Consider the following 18,954-nt stretch of genomic DNA (forward strand, 5'->3'; position numbering starts at 1 on the left):
GGTTTTGTTCTCCCCACAAAGAAACTAAACATAAGGGCTGGATTCTTTTGTACAAGACTTAGGAAAAACTTGAAGTCATGATGCAGCTTTTGAGGGAATTGGTCAAGTAAAAAAAAAAAGAATCCGTCTATCATTTCTCACAGACTAAAGCAGCAGAAGTGAGATTTTTCAGTCTGTTCCTTCCTTCCCCTGGGCTAGGCATAAACTGAAATGCAATTCCAATTTATTTTTCCAGAAGCATTTCCTGCTGAAATGTTCAATAGATATTCAGTGCCACAGACAAGAGATACCTTAGCCTTGGAAACCCTCAGAGCACAATTATTCTATTAAAAAAATAAAAGAAATCAGAGGTTTACTGTGTTGAAGCCTGCAGCAAATCCAAGAGGATTTAAAAATTAAATCCAAATCTGTTCTGAACCTGATTAGCAATACAAGCAGTAGGAACAATTCTTGTTCCAGAACTTTAGACAGTCTCAGACACCCAGGGGCAAGGACAAAGCCCCACAAGTGGGGTACAACGACAGACCTTAAGGACTGTTCTCTACATTGTACCATTTTCTGTTCATGTTCTGGTCCCACCTAATATTTTTTGTTGGTGTTATCAGAAATACCCCCATGAACACCACAGAGCAGCTGCTGCCTGGTTTTCTGGGGTTTAACCACCACTACCTTCATGAATGCAAGTACAACCAATTCTGTCTGAACAGCTGGAACAGACCCATGCTCTGGGGTACATGTAATTGTGGAATTCAAAGCACCCAGATTTAGAAACATACAAGCTGTGAAAATAGATTCAGTGCTGCACCTCCACACAGAGAAAGCAGCTGCCTGCATCTGGAGGTGTGTAACACCTCTGATAAAAGCTAGCTATGTAGAAATGCAGTGGGGCTGGGGCTGGACTTTTTAATTCCCATTTTAAAATAGGGAGTTTTCGCTCATTTAGCAAATGCAATCTTTAACTGTAGGCACATCTTTAGGATGTTAAAGCAGGACTTCTGTTTTTATTAGCAACAAACCCTATTAACTGCAGATAAAACTAAATGGAGCCATACCTCAAAGTTCTTCTACAAGTCTTTGCAGGAGTGGCAATAGGGCTGCTAAAACAAAAGTATCAAAAGGTCACAAGTGCTTAAAGAACGAGTTTATTGACAATATCTTCACAAATAAAACAGTCTAAAAGGAAATTTCAGAAATCTCTAAACTTAAAAATCTTAAAATTTTGTTCTCATTGGCAAAATATTTGGAAAAAAAACAAAAGGAAAAAAACCCACAAAATAAAAACCCAATACCAAACCAAACCCAAAAAGAAAGAAGTGCAAGATGTCACTGGTGTTTTTAAACTTGCCTGATTTCAACATTTCGGTTGAGTCCTAAAATGTTTTAACACACATCCAACCCTTCAGCACAATGACAATGAGGCAGTGTACAATTTTCCTTCTGTAAAGGGGATCTCAATCAATAAAATATATTTGTTTTTTGCAAGCATCTCCCCGAATCCTGTCTGCTTAAATCTGGATAGGTAACATTAGCAAGAAATAACTTATAAATACTCCAAACTCAGCCAAATTATTCTGCTATTAATCAGACCCCAGATTTCCCCAAATGATCCAAAGCATAGCACATGGTACAAGGAACTATCAGCATGCATTGTAGAGGTCATTTCTGTACTTCAGGTATGTGAACTTAAAAAAAAAAACACCAAATCAAAACAGGGACAATTCTGATAAAAATGTACTCAGGTATTTCATAACATTAATATTTATTGCTTTATATGAATACTGTATTGAAAGCCCAAGCATTCAGTTTACACACAGGAATTATACAATTAGATACCGTTTCACAATGGCAGTGAGCACTCATTACAATCTACAAAAAAAATCTACTTTACAGAAATTTAAAAATCCTAAATATCAAAAAGGTACAGTTGAAGAAACAGGTATAAATTTGGCAGCCAGTAATCGTGACTGGGAGGTTGCAGCTTGCATGTTTTTAAACGTGGGAACTGGAAAACATCAAATTTAAAGCAGTCGTTTGTGCTTTGAGCTGGTCTGACCAAGAAAAAAAAAAGTAAAAATAAAAAACTAAAATGTAACACTGGCTGTCAAAGTAGAATGTTCAAAAATATTTAGTTCACTTCCAAAATGTTATATAAATCATGGTGATTTCTATGCACCCCTAAACCTTTCGGTTCTTTAGCTCAGGTACATAACTATGGTCATGTATGAATCCTTCCAACAGAGTGGTATGATCATACCGGTACCACCTGCAGACTCAGAATAACTTTTGAGACTTCTTTACAATATTCACAATGCTCCAAGAAGCCCTCACAAGGCAAGTACCTGTCCGTGTCTTCCAAGATAGTTTCTTAGCGTATTTTTCAAACGTTTCTTCTACAAAAGTTTAAGCTAAGGTTTTGATTACAACATTCTCAACAGAAAGCACATTTTCTCATAAATAAATGAACTCCTTTCACTCAGGCACCTCAGAAGTATACAAAAGTGTTGTCATCTGAACAGTTCTCTTGGAATGTGTTTAACTCTGGTGTTCTCAACCACCTTAGTATTTCCAGGGTTTCATATGGGCCAGATTTCATTTGATTTGTTTGTTTTTATTTTCCAGAGGCAAAGTGCCTTGAGAGGTGAATTCAGTCTTTTCCTATAGAAAAAAGTATTTGCTGTAGTTATCTTGTGTAGAAACAGAAGACTAAGACCATTCGCCCCTTAGAACAGCAAGGGTACACGTACGTGTGCATGCGTGCATACAGGTGTGTGAAACGGAACACACTTTAAACACACAACCCAAGGTTTCATAGTGTGTATTCAAATAAAAATCTGGAAACCAGCATGAAACCCCAATATTTCACGTGTCAAATGTTGAAACTGTAACCAAAAGATGAAGTAACTGCTAGAGCTGTCAGAAAAAAAAGACGAGACAAAAGGAGGAAAAAAAAAGAAGCTTTCTTGCTTACGTACAACTAGGTGTGGTAATCTCCAAAAAAGTTGTCAAAATTATAATTACCTTCCAGTTTAAAAACTTTTATTCTAAATAAAAAAAAAAACCTATACACAAACCACTGATTTGACCAAACGAAAGTTCAGCGGTAAGCAGGACCTGAAGGAGCTGGTATTCACAGTTCTTATCATGTACAACTCTTTCAAGGTTCAATCCATGGAGAAGTTTTTATTTTACAACCTGCTTTTTTTTTTTTTTTTTTGTAAAACTAAAGGTCCACTTTATTACATAAAATTATTTATACAGTGTAAAACCGGAGCCTTATGGAAAATACTGCATCTAAGGATTTAGTCTTGCTCCATAGGTTCATCTGCAACTTCTGTGGCTTCATCACTGTTTTCCATAGGGGTCTCTGATGAAATCTCTGGAGTTTCGCTAGTGTAGGGCCCTAACACTTCTGTTTCACTGCAGTCAGCTCCACTACTGGCAGATCCACTACTGGCAGATCCACTGATTTCACTGTCATCCGAGTGTAAATCCTTCTCTGCTTGAGACTGATCAGACTCCTCCATTTGATTGTTCTCCTCAGAGGTGTCTTCATTCACAGTTGAAGGTTCAGTGTCTTTCTCTTGATCTTTTCTGTCAGAACCAGCATTTCTGGGAGACATGAAGGACTCTAGAAACAGTAAGAGCACAGCATTTTGTAAACACATCATCCTGCTACTTCCCACTCCCAGCTATGCTAAGCAATACTTCTACAGCACAGCCAAGGACAGGTAAAAATAAAATTGTCAATCCCTGATTTTATTAGATGTAAAGCACCAGTATAGTTACACTATCTTAACAGATCATCAAAAAATCCAACTTTTTATTAAATAAAATTCATAAGCTTCAGTGAATAGAAGACACTCCAGTGAGTAACTTTCTCTTGTTTCGCCACATTGTTTTCAGAAGCAGACTTTGCAACTGCTGAAAAGATGACTGTTTCAAATGGCCATCTATCATCATCTAGAGGAACATTTAACACATATGAACCACAAAAACTAAGTATTTGAAAAGAAACATTGGAGATTATGAAAAAAAAATGATCAGTCTCCTAACTGCAATTATGTTCTTTTTTAATTAGGTACAGACAGGTAATTTTCACTGTTCTAAAAGGATCTGGTGAGACTGTTGCTCAGCCTTCTCTGTGAAAGAAATATCTTTCTGAAATTATGATATAAAGGCAGTCAAATGTAGATATGACCCATCTCCCTTCTGTATAAGAGACAAGAAAATCAGGTAAGCTGAAGCAGGGACTCCTAAATTCTTGGTGTGTTACCAGCCTTCTATGACTTACTGCCTAGGAAGACTTTAAGTGCCATTTCATACATTTTTAAATAGAGATGTAAGACAAATTAAAAAGAAGTAACAGAATTACTAAAATTACGGGAAACTGAAGTTTGAACAAGCACTTCATCTGTATGCACAGCTGGGGAACATTCAGCAATCCAACAGCAAAGGCATTCCCAACTCTTTGGAAAACGCCCCAGGACAATGAAATCTGAAATACCTTCCTCCTCTTCCTCCGTACAGTGCTGTCTGGCACAAGTGGCCTCTTTTTCTTTATCCTGAGATGTAGAGGATGTTTCTGTGTCTTCTCCTGTGCCTAAAGAAGCTTCACTGGAGGCAGTTTGGTTAGGTGCATCTCCGGTTTCCCCTTCCTTGTCAAATTTAAGTCTTTTTACCTCATGACCTTCTGCTTCTGCAGGATCATCTTCAGAGTGCTTATTTTTTACAGGGCTGCTCTGAGCGCCTTCTGATTCAGATGCTGGTGATTCACTACAAACAAAAGCAGTTGCAATTTTTATTGAAGTGGCAGCTACTTCATATTGAACACTGTGTAAGAGACAACAGTAGAACTCACTTCACTTGTTACATACCAGACCGTCAAACCCATCACTCCTCTCTCACCTGAGTGTCAGTGAAAACGCAGGGTGGTTAGGCTACTCTTGGGGGGTCCAAATTACAGACAGCTCCTACTGTCAGGATCAGTGTCAAACATTTATGACATCTCCTTATAGTTTAACATCCTGGCACAAACATGGGAACTGTGGATTTCTGAACTCCATTCATTACTGTACATCCCATATACTTATAGGATGTGTAACTGCAACTGTGGAAACTTACGCTAATAGTTATGTGGCAAGCCCAAACAGCAGGAAGCTCTCATCAAATCCTGCTGCAAGTATTCACATGTTAAGGCTTAATTACGCATAACTCAGGTGGCCATTTTCTTTTAAAATTGTTTTTAAGTGTAAAGGAAAAAATGAGAATAATAAAACCCCAAAACACACTGCTCTTCACAAACCTGTGTTTTTTATCTTCTGTTTGCTGCAAGCTTGATTCTTTATGTTCCGTGCTGTCCGGCAAACCGTTTGTTGTCATAGGAGTTGACAAAGAAACCTTCGTCCGATTGACTGGTCTGGGAGTTCCAGGACCGTTGACATTTGATCTTTGAAAGTAATAATAAAAAAAATAATCCATCCTTTTAGTAAAGCAATTTTTTCCTAATAAGCAGAAAGCAGCTACAACCTTGTCTTAAAAGATCTCCAAAACAAGATCAGGTTACTTTGCTATTTTATATTGAATGAAGAAAAATCCTTGCCTACAAGACACAAACTGTGGTAAACACTTTTAAATAAAGAACAACACAATTCCAAACAATAAGGTTACAAAGAGATCGAATGTGTACATTTGAGAGTAAATAATGTGCACGTTCATGCCCCCTGTACCCTCCTTCCTCCAACATTCCATGTCACATCCCATCCTTGGGGCTACATATCTGGGATCAGAATAGGTAAAAAGGAGTCTGAACCAGCTATTTTCAGAACTACCTTTCTTTTACCCAAGAAAAGTTAATTCCCAAAACTACATTACCTGTCAGAGTACCCTGGTGAATTTCCTGGGAACATAACACCATTCATCCGATTTAAACTATTGGAATTATTTTTCCTAAAACAAAACAAAAAAAAAGAATGTTATGAATAAAGGAACTTTAAATTACATTAAGCTTAATGCACAGAATTCCCCTTCCCTCAACATAAACAGTCCCCCACTGTCAGTCCTCAAGGGGTTCTCTACCTCTCTATTAACCTAGGGAAACAGGCTAAGAGATGAATTTACAGCAGAACTCTTATCAAGGGGTATCCACTTTTTCCAGCTAAGGTGCAGGCCAACAGCTTACTGTCTGAGCCTAATACTGAGCTGTACCATGAATCTGGTTCCAAGTTTGTCCAGCTCATTCCCAAACTACCTGTAACACTTGCAGACCACTACCACTACTGCTGACTTCGCTGCTGGTAGCGAAAAATCAAACTATGCGTGTCAAAAGGCAGACATGCAAAGAAATAAATTAGAGACATGCACACACTCTCCTCTCTACTAACACAAGCTTCATGTTTCAAGAATAGGTCATACTTACTCTGAAGATGGATATACACAGCTGACAACCATGACATTCTGTAACACAAACAACATATTAAGAGTTAGAAAGCTTCAGCTCTTGATAACACACCAAAATTTCAAGTTACAGGACTTTGGTCACATCTGTTGAAGTATCTCTGCAGTAAACTGGGCTGAAAGCTACCACCAAATAACAGATGGATAAAATAATCTCTGCTACTTCAGGCCAGAATTCCACTAAAAATCAGTGCTTTCATAAGTGAATTTCAGGCATAACAAGCCCAGCACATCAATTTGCAATTTCGAACTGAAGTATCTCTGGAAAGCAAAGTATTCCAAAACACTGTAAAATTTCTGAAATGTTGAAGAAATCCTCTGTTGTTCACAAGTCCTGCATTCCAAACTGTGTGAGCACTATTAGCTATATTTGGCACAGTCATATTTCAAATGTTAAGTTATTTTGTCCCTGCATAAACAAAGGGCAGGAAAACAAAAGATTACTAATTTAGTCCATTTTGCTTAGCCACTTCTCCCTCTTGAACAGCACTGCAAACTAAACCAATTTCAGCATCTAGAAACCCAGATTAAAACTTAGGAAAGTTTCTCTCCTCACATCTGTGGTAGTTTTAGAGTATGCCTTTAAAATTTTTCACAGATCTTGTGCAGAAAGTAGTAAAAATGTAAATAAATCACTATTGGGTGTAAAAAGGAAAACAATGATTATTCTAAACAACTCCCTTGGAGAGATACCTCCTATAAGATTTGGTTCCTAAAACAATTTCTCTCTCTTCTCACTTTGGGCTGGGAAATACTAACTGTGTGCTTCTGCTGGCTTCTGCTTGACCTTGGCTGCATCCCTTTTATTTTGGCTAAGACTAATATCTCTGCTTCTCTCTCTTCTCTTGTGTACAGGGGGGTAAGGGGGAGGCAGGGAGGAAGAAGCTGTTGCAGCTCCCCAGGTCTCTGACCAGGGGGGTCCTTGTGCTATTTGTTAATTGTAAATACCTGTAAATACTGTATATTTTGTACATATTCATTGCATTTCATTGTAGATTGTAGTTTGGCTTGTAAATAAAGCTTTCAATTGCTTCCAACTGGGCTGGTCCAGCAAAGTTAATTTTGGGGGCGGGAGGGAATTTTCAACCCACCACAACATTACACACAGGAGCATTTATCACTGGACCAGATACATTAACCCATATGAATGAGAGTTATTCCTAAAACGTGAGGTGTGGTTTCACAGATCTGTCACCTAAGAAGCTGTTCTGTGACATCCCTGTCTCGTCATCTAATTCCTGACAATCTCCCTGCCCCATCTTAACTTGCGTGAATGCACCTGACTGCACCCACACTAACAGTAAAAACTAATCCATTTACAAGTTAACCTTTCTTCTACTGAACAGTCTAAGGAGGAATTTCAAGGCAGTTTTGCCATAAAGAAAATCCTTTGTGGAATCACATCCTGAAAGTCTCTTATCTACTTCTGAAAGATCCCATGTGCTGACATAAGCTATAAAATACCAGTACATGACGTCTGTAATCTTCTACAAAGGCACAGTCCTTTACACAGGAGGATTTAAATACTGAAACAAGAGACACTGGATCTAATCTGATCCCAAATTCTGAAGAAAGTGCCTGATCAAAAAAAAAAAAAATCCAAATTATTTCAGATGATCATTTGAAAATTTCTAGCTAGGACTTAATAAAAGAAATTACATTAGGCTCTCCGCAAACTACAGTATGAATACTGCACTGTCATTAGGAGATGCAACAGTTACAGCCCTGAGATTTACTTTTATGTCTGTTTTAAAACTGCTTTTTGGTGTTTAAAAGTATGAAACAAACTCATACACTTTGAGTAGCTATTAGATGGCTATGAGCCATAATCAAACTAACAGGCCTTTGGGAGCGATTCAGAAGTTATTTAAGTTGCAGTTGTGACTGCTTAGCTGTGTTCTCTGAGAAAAAGGCATACCTTTTCCACACCTCTTAGGAATTTGTCTGTTCCTGTGTAATTCCTCCTAGGATCTGTTAGCAGCTCACAGAGTCGCTGAATAGTGAAGGGGATGCTGCAGTGAAAGAGATTTTTAACAGTTTAGTTTTGAGTGTGACTGTTAAGAAAACAACATTATTGCTTTGTCTCCCTCACTGAGAAGGCAAAAAGAAACCAGTACTGAAATTAGTTATGATTAGCAATATAGGGTAGTTACTCAAGGCTTTATTTTTCCCTATCTCATACACTGAGGTAACAAATCACTGTCTTCTGTGCTCAACACAACAAAACTCTTCAGGAGAATCCTTAAATACATCATCCCACAACTCAACTCACTGAAGCAATATGAAGCAAATCAGATCATCAACACTAAACTACTTGGAGACTGCATTTATTATTCAAACATACAGAAATGCTAAGAGATTCAAAACAAATTCGACTCACACACCAGAGGTAAAAAATTCCCAACTTGTCATTTATTTCATGTTTTACAGAATCCATTTACAGAAGAAACATTTAATGTTGTGTTGGAATTGGAACCATTATACTTGAGCTGTTACCAATGCTCTATTCGGTCACAACTGGACAGTATCTATCAAGGAAAGACAGAGTAAAAATAACTAAACTCAAGTAAGATACATAAATCCATCACTTCCACACATTCTGTTTTCTGACAGTTCTGTACTCAATTTGATCCCTACTTAAATGAGAAATGAGCCCTTTCAGACAAGCAGTTACCCAAGATGTCACACACTTCATTTGCTGGACTTCTAAGAACAGAAAGATGTGGAGAGTCAGAATTGAGTTGATGAATTCTTAAATAATGTATGTAACACTTGCAAAAAGTAATGCTATGACTATTCTAAAGCAAATGCTTTGACATATTAGTGCTTAAAAGCAAGGAAAACAGTGGAACTATGTGTTTTGGTACACAGGCACAATAAACTTTACCTCCCTATTTTGACCCAGAATACCTCCCCCCATCCCCAACTTCTGGTAAGTACAAACCAGAACAAACCAGGAACAAGTGATCCTCCTAATTCAATTTACTGCATGAAGGTTCTTATGCTTGACACTGGTTCTGTCATTAAGCTCCCTCAAGCTTCCTCACCATCAGTCAAATAATGCTGCTGTTAGCAACCTTTCCTCATCCTCTAACCTTTCTGACACTGTGATGTTCAGCCTCTGTGTAGTACCCTTTTAAAACAACTTCCAGCTGTAGCTCAAAGAATTTACTCAGTGTTAACTCCTCCACACAGGTATAGTGCTTATTATATCTCTTGATTCTCATTGATGGCCATTTGGGTTTTGGGTTGAGAAGTCCACAATTAGAGACTTTATAATATTTTAATAGATCAGACTGTCCATTCAATATCAATTTATTTCACAGAAGCAATTTAAAATTCCGAGTATTTTTGGCATCAGCCAGATCTGTAAGACATCCTGGAGAGCCACTGCCTGGCTAATTTGTGTTAAGCTGTAGCTCACTGGACACCCAGCATTCTAAAACACGGAAGTACATTATGAGTATCAGCACAGGTCTGGCTGCTTGGGGAATAAACATACTCAGTGTGCAGCCTGCAATTAACTCCAGAAGTAAAAGTCTCCTTATTTTACTCTCGGCTACAAAAGGTTCAAACAAAAGCCAATCACCAGCTCATTTCCCCCCAAACCTTTCCAGAGTGAACTGAACTTCGTTTACTGGGCAGCAGATGGCAGCAGGTGTCACACTATTGCCTCTTTTTGCATGTCACTTGACCAACGTTTGCATGTGTTTGTAGTTGGCAAAACCCGAAGTTAATTTTACCAAGAAGGAGTCATGAAGTGAAGTTATTATTTTAAAAAATAGTTCAATGGGATTTAATAATAGAAATAATTGGAATTAGTGTAAATCTAGATAGGAGCACCAGCTTAAGAGTTTATGAGCAGTATGAGAGGTGATCTTAAATGCTCAGAAATTTAATTAGTTCAGTACATGAGCTGCATAAAGAGTCTTCATCTGCCTGCTTAATGTAACCACTTAAAATTCTATACGAACACACTCCAAACTGCACTCCCTAACACTCCAGTTCAGAATGAATTACAACCCAAAAATTCACTGTATGGACAGGATTCAACAGGGATCTGGAAAAATTACTTAAAACAGCTATATTCAATTGCAACAGAAACCAGCCCATAAATGAAAATTTGTATTACAGCTATTTTATTCATGCTGTAAAGACTCCTTTGACATCAGAGATCCCAAATAACTTTGGAACTTTGTTTCACTAGCAAAGGATAACGAAAATGGCAAGTCTTCAGGAAATTCCTACTCCAAAGAAATTCTGACATGTAGGATGCGAGTCTGGCTCTGGAAGCATATTGCAAAATGTCAGGTAAGATACAGTAAGGCTAAAATTGTCAGTTTGTGCTTTCTTTAAAAGACACTTAATGGACAAAGACTGGAAACAGGAGTCATTCCTAAGTAACTTGACTTTAAGATGAATGTCACAATGAATTTGATGTTTTGCCTTTTAAAAAAAGCAAACAAGAAACCCACAACAACCAACCAACAAAAAAATAACACCACCCAGCTATTTTTAATTAACTCTTTCCCTCACTCTTCTAAAACAAACACCAAGAAAGTCACATTGAATAGCTTCCTTCTCTGCTATGGAACCCTGACATACAATCCGCAACCCTAAGAAGCCTGAACATATCCAATCACACAACCCCAAACCTGCTGCTGTTACTTTTTGGACACATCCCCACATGATTCAGCTTTCACAAGCACATTCTCACTGAAGGAGTTGTAGGATTTACTAAATGAGCTATTCTAGAATCCTAGACCCCAAAACATCCCACTGTATTCTTTTCTTTAAGGTAACTAATGCATGCAGTTTGCTTCCTCTAAGACTGGGCAGTTCACTTCCAAGTATGAGGAAGTTGAGCACTCTTTAGTGTTAACAGCAAGAGAAAAGCACAGCCACAGAGCAAGTTCCAGCCTTGGTCACCCAGAGGTTTGCTCAGTAGCCTTTGGAACAAGAGGAGATAACAGCAGTGCATCATCAGCTGTCCCCACATGAGAACATGACCAGTTTCGTGGGCAGTGGAGGTATCACTCATATATACATCTGAATCTGGAACATTTTAACCATTCCAAACAGGTACACCTTGCCTCCTGGTCATGCCATGTTTATCACAGCATTATCTCTTCAGAAGCTACCACACTGCCACAGAGCAATTTAGGATTGGACAGCAAAAGACTTCTTTCAGTTAGTTGTATCAAAACATATTGAAAGAAATCTGCCTTTGCTATCTATTTTACTTGCTAAATGCATATAAGTAGCACTATGCTTCATTGTACTGTATTACTGAAATACCAACTACATATTGCAAAAGCTGAAGTGACTGACCCATCACAGGATGTCGTAATTTTCATTCAAAACTGAATTATAAAGTTTGGAAACTGTTTGGAAACTTCCAAGGTATGTTTTTTTCTAACTTAGCTATTTAAGGAAGCAAAATGAACAATAAGGACAAATTACTAAGTTAAAAACTGGTGAAATATTTTTCATTATCCTGATTTTAGAGAACAAATTATACGTACCCATTAAATCCAGTGACAATTTTTAGAATTCTCTCTTTCATCTCTTCAAAGGGAATATATTCCACGTTTGGATTGGGAGGTCCTCTCGGTTCAGGAGCTGAGGTTCTGAAATCATCCATTACTTTCTCCAGTTTGAAAATAAAATAGCCTTTAAACTGAGACCACTGAACCCTGCATAAAAAAAACAAGAAGGAAGACATGTGTAAGTCAGCCCTAAACCCACAGAAAACCAGCACAATTTTGTTTATAAAGCATTCATGCTGGTATGTCAGTCTTAAGATAAATGAGGCAAGTAATTCACAATTATTTTTTTCCCTGAATTTTAAGCATGGTAACCACTTAAATAATTACAGTAGAACAACATTACACAAGTCAACTGCCATTAACAGGGTAGGCCACATCCTTAAAGAAACAATATCCACTCCCTAGTCAAACCTAAATGTGAGATGTGCCTGTGTTCGATACAATTCGCCAATAAGCCTGTATGCCAACTGAAGTTTTCATTGGGATCACAAGAGAAAGGAAAACACAAAAAAAACCCAACCAACCAACAAAAAAAAAGAGCAAGTTAAAAAAATAATCCAAACCAACATGTTTCAAGTCTGGAACCACACAGGAATTGTACACAGTGTTATCTGCTTCCATTGCAAACCCTTACTGAAAGGCCTTTTGTACATAACTGTTCAAGTGTCCATGTCCCTTAAAAGCATTTAACTTCTGCAAAAGGCCAGCGCATTTTGTAGCCAGCTAGCACTTGGCTGGTGAACAGTTGAGCAAACCAACTTTGACTCCTGAAAAACACTTCCACAGCAGCAAGTAATCTTCTAAGATCACCTGCCTTACAACTTAGTTTTATGATTAACATCTCTGTAGCAAAATGTTCAAGAAAGCAGGTCTTTCACTGCACGCAATGGAGAAGGTGGGAGATTGCTGAGCAAGCCCTTCTACACCAACTGCCCCACACAGAAGCAGACTGGGGCCTCCTCGGGCTGATGCATTTGTTGTAGCATGGGGACCTACTTGAAAGCAACGCATTTAGCTTGGTTACTATCGATTTTATTCTATTCATGATGATGCAGAAGCTTTCACATCTACAGGATAGAGAGGCTGGTGGAAAAAGAAAACACTGAGAGAAACAAGAAACCAACAGAGAACATGATCTTTGGTGTTTTTGTCTAACACATGCAATCTGGAATGAACACAGGCTCAAATCAAACAAGCATAAAATCTCAAGCCCTGGACAGCCCTTCAGCTCCTCCTGAAAGAAACATGATTTAGCCACAGGCTGCATTTCTCCAGGCTGTCTTTGGTAGCAGTGCTCACTTAAACAGCCCTCAAAGTTTTCCACTCTACATAACAGATGACCTTCTGCCAGACTGATAAAACTTTTTGTGCTGTGAACTTCATGTTATGGCTCCCCAGCAAGGCAATGGCATTTGTGTCCTGCATGCTGTTTCTCCAGCACCAGTACTACCACATACAAAACACCTGGCTACTGGAGTCATGCTAGCTTCCTGTCACTGGAAGAGCAGTGCCAGGTTACCATTGCCTTAACTGTCTCCATGGACTCAAAGAAACAATCATGAAACAAAGAAGGAAGTAAGTTAGCTCAGGTTTACCTACAGAAATTCAAACAAAAAAATCCCTGTCTTATTAGGAGTGACAGATTTGCAAGAATTGGGAAATCCAAAGAGGAAAAAATCTCCCTTTTCCTTTCTAATAAACCATTAAGCACCCCACAACAGAGGAGAACACAGGACATAATGAATAATAAAACCAGAAACAAGGAGAAAGAAAGAAGAAACGAAGTCCTAAAATGGAACAAAAAGGTTAAACAAGCATCACTGAGCCTCGCTGGACTATTGCTCCAGCAAGTATTATCCAGCCAAAGCAGAACACCATCATGTTTCCAATGCACATTAATAGGCATTACTACTACAAACATTAAAAATATACCCAATTCTGCAGTATTACCACCATGAGACCAAAGCTTTCACAACAAATCAGATTTAATACATTAGCACATCACAAAACATAAGACAGAAAAGACCCAAGAAATAACCCTATGCCAGAGTGAGATTACTCCCTACAGAGCATTCCAAGATCACTTGCCTCATGAAAGGGAATTCCACTACTATACTAAGCATTCTTTGATAACCCCATTTAGATTTTTCCACACTTTAGAAGTTGAACTGTTCTTTGCTTGCATTATTATTCCTAGCTAAATACTAACATTTATCTTTCCAGACTATTAACTCGTGTTGTGCTGCCAGTTTACAATGGCAATCTAGTGCCTTAGAGCAGCACCCACCAGCTCCTTACAGTGCCAAAGATGCAAAAAAGAATGTAACACTTTTCCCTTATATAAATCTAGAAAACTGCCTTATCTTAACCCCCTAGCATTTAACTAATTTGATTATAAAACAAACTTCCATCTGCAATACTGACATAAATAGCATCTTTCATCCTGTATTTCAACCACTTGATGAATGACTGCTGAACAGGTGACACAGTCATAACCAGAAGCAGCAGAGCCCAAGGATAAACTCATCCTACAGTCACAAGCCTGACTACAGCTAACCCAGATGGAGCAAGGATGGGTTAACATCAACTAAACCAGCTGCTGCTAGAAGCTGTGTAACCACAGTGGCAGGAGCTCAGGCCAGGCTGGTCAGACAAACTCCGTATCTCAAGCAGACAAACTCTGTATCCAGCACTACTGAATCCCCTACTGCTATGGCTGTGCTGCTAGCAGGATGAAAGCTAAATGGCTGAAATTAAGTGGTACATTCACACTGCCATCATAGATAACTGCTTCAAAGTCACAGAGCTGTCTTGTGCTTCTAGAGCATGTTCTCCTGACTTGTGTTGTAATTTAAACATTAAAATATGATCCCATTTAGATGGTCTTGAAGCACTTCCAGTCTCTACAATCAGCAGATGAACGGCTTTATCTGAGTACCATTAAGGTACATGGGAACTGCAGCCACATAACAGGAAATATTCGCACCACAGAAGACTGAGTCAGCTCCAAACTCTTCAACAGTGTAAGGAAAATTTAGTCCTGCAGTGGCAACATAACAGATTCCTGGAAGGCAGGAAGGAGGAAGGTTTCTGGTGTCTAAATAAATTTGTTTCTTTTAGGCCTGACTTTCCAATGTTATCCTGAGATGAAGAATCTCCCACTTCAGCACACCATACTTCAGTTACCTCCTTCCTGTTTTTCCTACCAGCCCATTAAGCAAGCAGTCCCTCTTCCTCTTTGTTATCTCATCTACTTCTCATTCTCCGTCTGCCAGGCTGCTAGGAAGCAGGCAGAACAACAATCCTACAGGAAGAAGAAAATAGAGCAGCTCTGGAAAGAAGGTTTCTGCTGCTTCTGCTTTCATCCAGATCTACAAGTGCTTCCTTTTCTCTCAAAAGCCAGACCACTCACCAGCAAGAGCAGGACCTACCATCATGCTATCAAACACTGACAATTTGCCTCCTAGACAGCTGTGTACTGTGCCTTCAGTTTAAGCTAACCCTGAACAAGACATACAGAAACATAATACACAGATGGATCAATAAAAGAATTTATATAAAGGAATCTTATTTCAAGCAACATTATAGTTGTTAAAGAAACTTATCAGAAAAAAAAATGTTAAAACAACTTTCTTCTGACAAGAAAAAAGAAAGTAACTGCTGCAGGGACAGAAAGACTCTCTTAATTTCAATTTACTTCAGCAGAAGTGATCAAAACTGTCTCAAGAAGAAAGTTCCCATTCCTGTTTTACCAGTCTATGGCAATGGTGTGAAGTTGGTTTGAGCCAAACCCTCGCAACTCATTTCTCTCTCATTCAGAGAAAATCCATTCATACATGACAGGTAGAGTTGTTAAATAATACAGCACAAAAATTAAGAATGAAAAAGGCTTATCTGGTAATTATCCAAATGATCCATACCTACATCTCTAGAAATGCTGAATTAGGAGCCTACACTGAAAGACTGCTTGCTTAGAAAGCCAATAACAGCAATGAGAAGAGAAAAATGGCAAACATCTCTTTTCAGGAAAAGAAAAATCTTCCACACATACCACAAACTCCCTGAGAACAACACTGCCATTAGGATGCAATACTAGCTATTTTAGTGCTTTGATACAAAATTGGGACACTGAAAATGAGCAAAGTATGGTCAGTACCCTCTGTAGTTAAACTAAGAAACAAATAAAAGCAGAAAACCTCAACACAGCTTTATGTACAACCTCATTAAGTTTTATAAACTGTAAAATAACTGACAAACACTTTCTGCTCTGTAAAGAAACCAAACTGAAGCAAGTCCACAAACACTATTCATGCTTTTCTTCTGAGCAGTCTTGTTTATAAATGCTTGCTCTTCCCACTCAGCATTGTTCATAATCAGCCCTTTCTAAAGGCATGCTTATTTCTAAAACTATGCTTTTTCTGTCCACAACACCAACTTCTGAATCTGCACTACCAACTGAGAGCTCTTCCACAGACAAAGAAAAAAATCTCCTGTGAACATCGTAAGTTCTTCTTCAGAAAATACTTAAAATCAGAGAATCCGTTGATCCTAGGATAATTCAGCTCAGTACACTTTCATTCTAGAGACTGACAACTTTGAAATTATATACCTTTTACGTGCATCTTTCACTACAGGTCTTCTCCAATTGAGAGTATTCAAACAGAACAAAGAAACAACCGAAAAAATCCAAACATGTAAAAAAACCAAACACCAAGAAACAAAAAAAATATTACTAAAACCAAAAGAAAACCACCACCAACCACACAACACCAACCACCATGCTGCCACCACCACCCCCACAACATAAAACCACAGACCAAAACCACCCCACATGAACAAACAAAAAGTAAAAAAAAAAATATTTTCCCCCCTCACAAACACAAAACCCCAGAAAGGGGCCAGAATTATTAAGCAAAGACAAGAAAATTGAGCCATGTGAAGAGAGACAAAAGTGCAAGGAAGTTCTACAGACAGTACAACAACGTGCTTATTCACTGAAGGTTGGTAAGGTAGCAAAAATATTTCCATTGCACAGGGAAGAAAGAATTAAAATAAAAATTTAGACAAAGGACAGAGCCAGAGCAGAAAAAGGAAAAACACAATCATCACTAACTCTGTCCTCTAATAAAAGCAAACTATTTCACACCTGGACTTGAACTACATGATTTCCAGCTGGAACTAATCCATGACTACAGGTCAAGCCAACCACCACCAACCAAGTTTAGAAATGCAACAATTCCATTTGATAACAGCAAAGGGACAGAGGTCACCTGAGAGAGAAAGCAGTTTAAGTTATCTGATGCTATGCTTTGATATAAAGCAAGAATTACTAGCACAAAGTTCCTTTCAAGGTACTATTTCTTCTTTACTAACATGATTTGTACAGAATTCATCTTCCCAAGCATGCACATGAAAACCAAAATTGCATTTTATATGGAAATAATCTAATCCTATCAATCCCAGAATGCAAAAGACTCTTCCCTGTTCCCACATTTCCTGCTTACTCAAAATGTTTGTACTGATGAAACGGAGAAAGCAGCTTCTCCCTGACCACACTGCTTACTTCAAAAGAGAACCCTCCATCAATAGCTTGCACTATCAAGATAGTTTTTGTGCCAGAATTAACTGGTATTTTCTTTTGACCATTGGACAAGTTTTTATATTTGATAATTTTGCCAGCTGCTATATTCACTTTGGGAGGCTTGAAATTTCAAAGAGCGCACAAAGCCAGAAACATTTAATGAAGCTGTCTGGGCACGATTAGACAAACATTAAAAGCCAATAAACAGAAGTAATACTGAAAAGCAACTTAAGAACCTGAAACTGAAAGTCTTGAACTCTGGAGAATCACAGGAAAACATTCACTTCAGAGGAGTAAGGAAATGTTACCAAGATGTAATGGTAACATCTCTACCTACTCCACACAGTGCCCTCCCTACTGTTTTTAAGAAAAACTATTCATGTTGAATAAATAACACAGTTCTTTCTCATGTATCCAGTATGCACTGGAAAGCCTTGTTATAGCACAGTAACTCCCAACATTACTACATGGCATGGACATTAAGTGCAGATTAGACTGCAAGCCTACACAGGTGCAGAAGACAAAGGTAACTTACCTGTCTCCCCTTTTAGCAACTGTATTAAAATAGCAGATGTTAGCACATACAGCTCACACACTTTAGACAAACTCTACAAGGTTTGAGGTTAATAATTTCAGTAAGACCCATAGAAGGTAAGCAAGACAAAACCTAAAATTAACTGAAGAACAGGAATTTAGAGTGTTTGAAGTAAGACTATGTCCTGAAATGAAGGTACTGCAATAATTTCATAAATCTTTCTAGAACTGCTTCACAGATTACAGGTTTAATTTAAGAAAAACATTATATAGGAGTCCCAGGAGTCCTGGTGGGATGTCTATCTTCAGACTGTGCAGTGTTTAAGTTCATTACAAAATTACCGTTTAAATTTAGAGGAGATGCCATCTGTTTTGGAGAGATGCTCTCTACCACAAAGAACACAGAACAAAAAGAGAAACAAAGGAGATCTACTATTGACTGTTCATTGAAGAGGCCATAAAAGAAACATCAGAACATAGTACAAGAATGAAGCACTTCCCTCTCCACCCTTCCCCTACTATTAGCTTTCTGACAAGCAGAAATTAAAAATAAAAGCACAAAATAGTGGATTTGTGATGCAAACACTTTTATGTTAGCTAAATTGATTTTAAGGTAAAGTTCTCAGAACACAGAAGGAAAGAACCAAAGGACAATCTCAGAGGCATTTACTTAACACATAACAAGAAATAAGTGTCACTTACATGAGCTACCCCCCAAATACTGACAACCATTACACCCCCACAGGGGCTTGCTAGCAGGAAACAGGTGTTTAAGTGAAATAACTTGCCAACTTTAATAACTGTTTCTTCTCTTTTGTGCCTTGCTCTAGAGCTCAT

General features: G+C 38.2%; 1 protein-coding gene across 3 annotated transcripts in view; it reads right to left on the reverse strand.

Moving 5' to 3' along the window:
- Nucleotides 1-3,234: 3,234 nt before the first annotated feature.
- Nucleotides 3,235-18,954, reverse strand: part of PPP4R2 (protein phosphatase 4 regulatory subunit 2) — a 28,389-nt gene continuing 12,669 nt past the window's right edge. The window contains exons 3-9 of one of the 3 annotated variants that reach the window (XM_054387204.1): nt 11,979-12,149; nt 8,372-8,465; nt 6,416-6,453; nt 5,872-5,946; nt 5,303-5,446; nt 4,505-4,773; nt 3,235-3,628 (exon numbers count right to left, since the gene is read on the reverse strand). In XM_054387204.1, the coding sequence (XP_054243179.1) occupies nt 3,300-3,628; nt 4,505-4,773; nt 5,303-5,446; nt 5,872-5,946; nt 6,416-6,453; nt 8,372-8,465; nt 11,979-12,149 (1,120 nt within the window). In that variant the 3' untranslated portion in view covers nt 3,235-3,299. Of the gene's footprint in view, nt 3,629-4,504; nt 4,774-5,302; nt 5,447-5,871; nt 5,947-6,415; nt 6,454-8,371; nt 8,466-11,978; nt 12,150-18,954 lie in introns of those variants that run through there. The other 2 variants (XM_054387206.1, XM_054387207.1) reach the window with 2 other exon arrangements.

The sequence above is a fragment of the Indicator indicator genome, chromosome 15, assembly GCF_027791375.1.
Source record: "Indicator indicator isolate 239-I01 chromosome 15, UM_Iind_1.1, whole genome shotgun sequence".
Lineage (NCBI taxonomy): Eukaryota > Metazoa > Chordata > Aves > Piciformes > Indicatoridae > Indicator > Indicator indicator.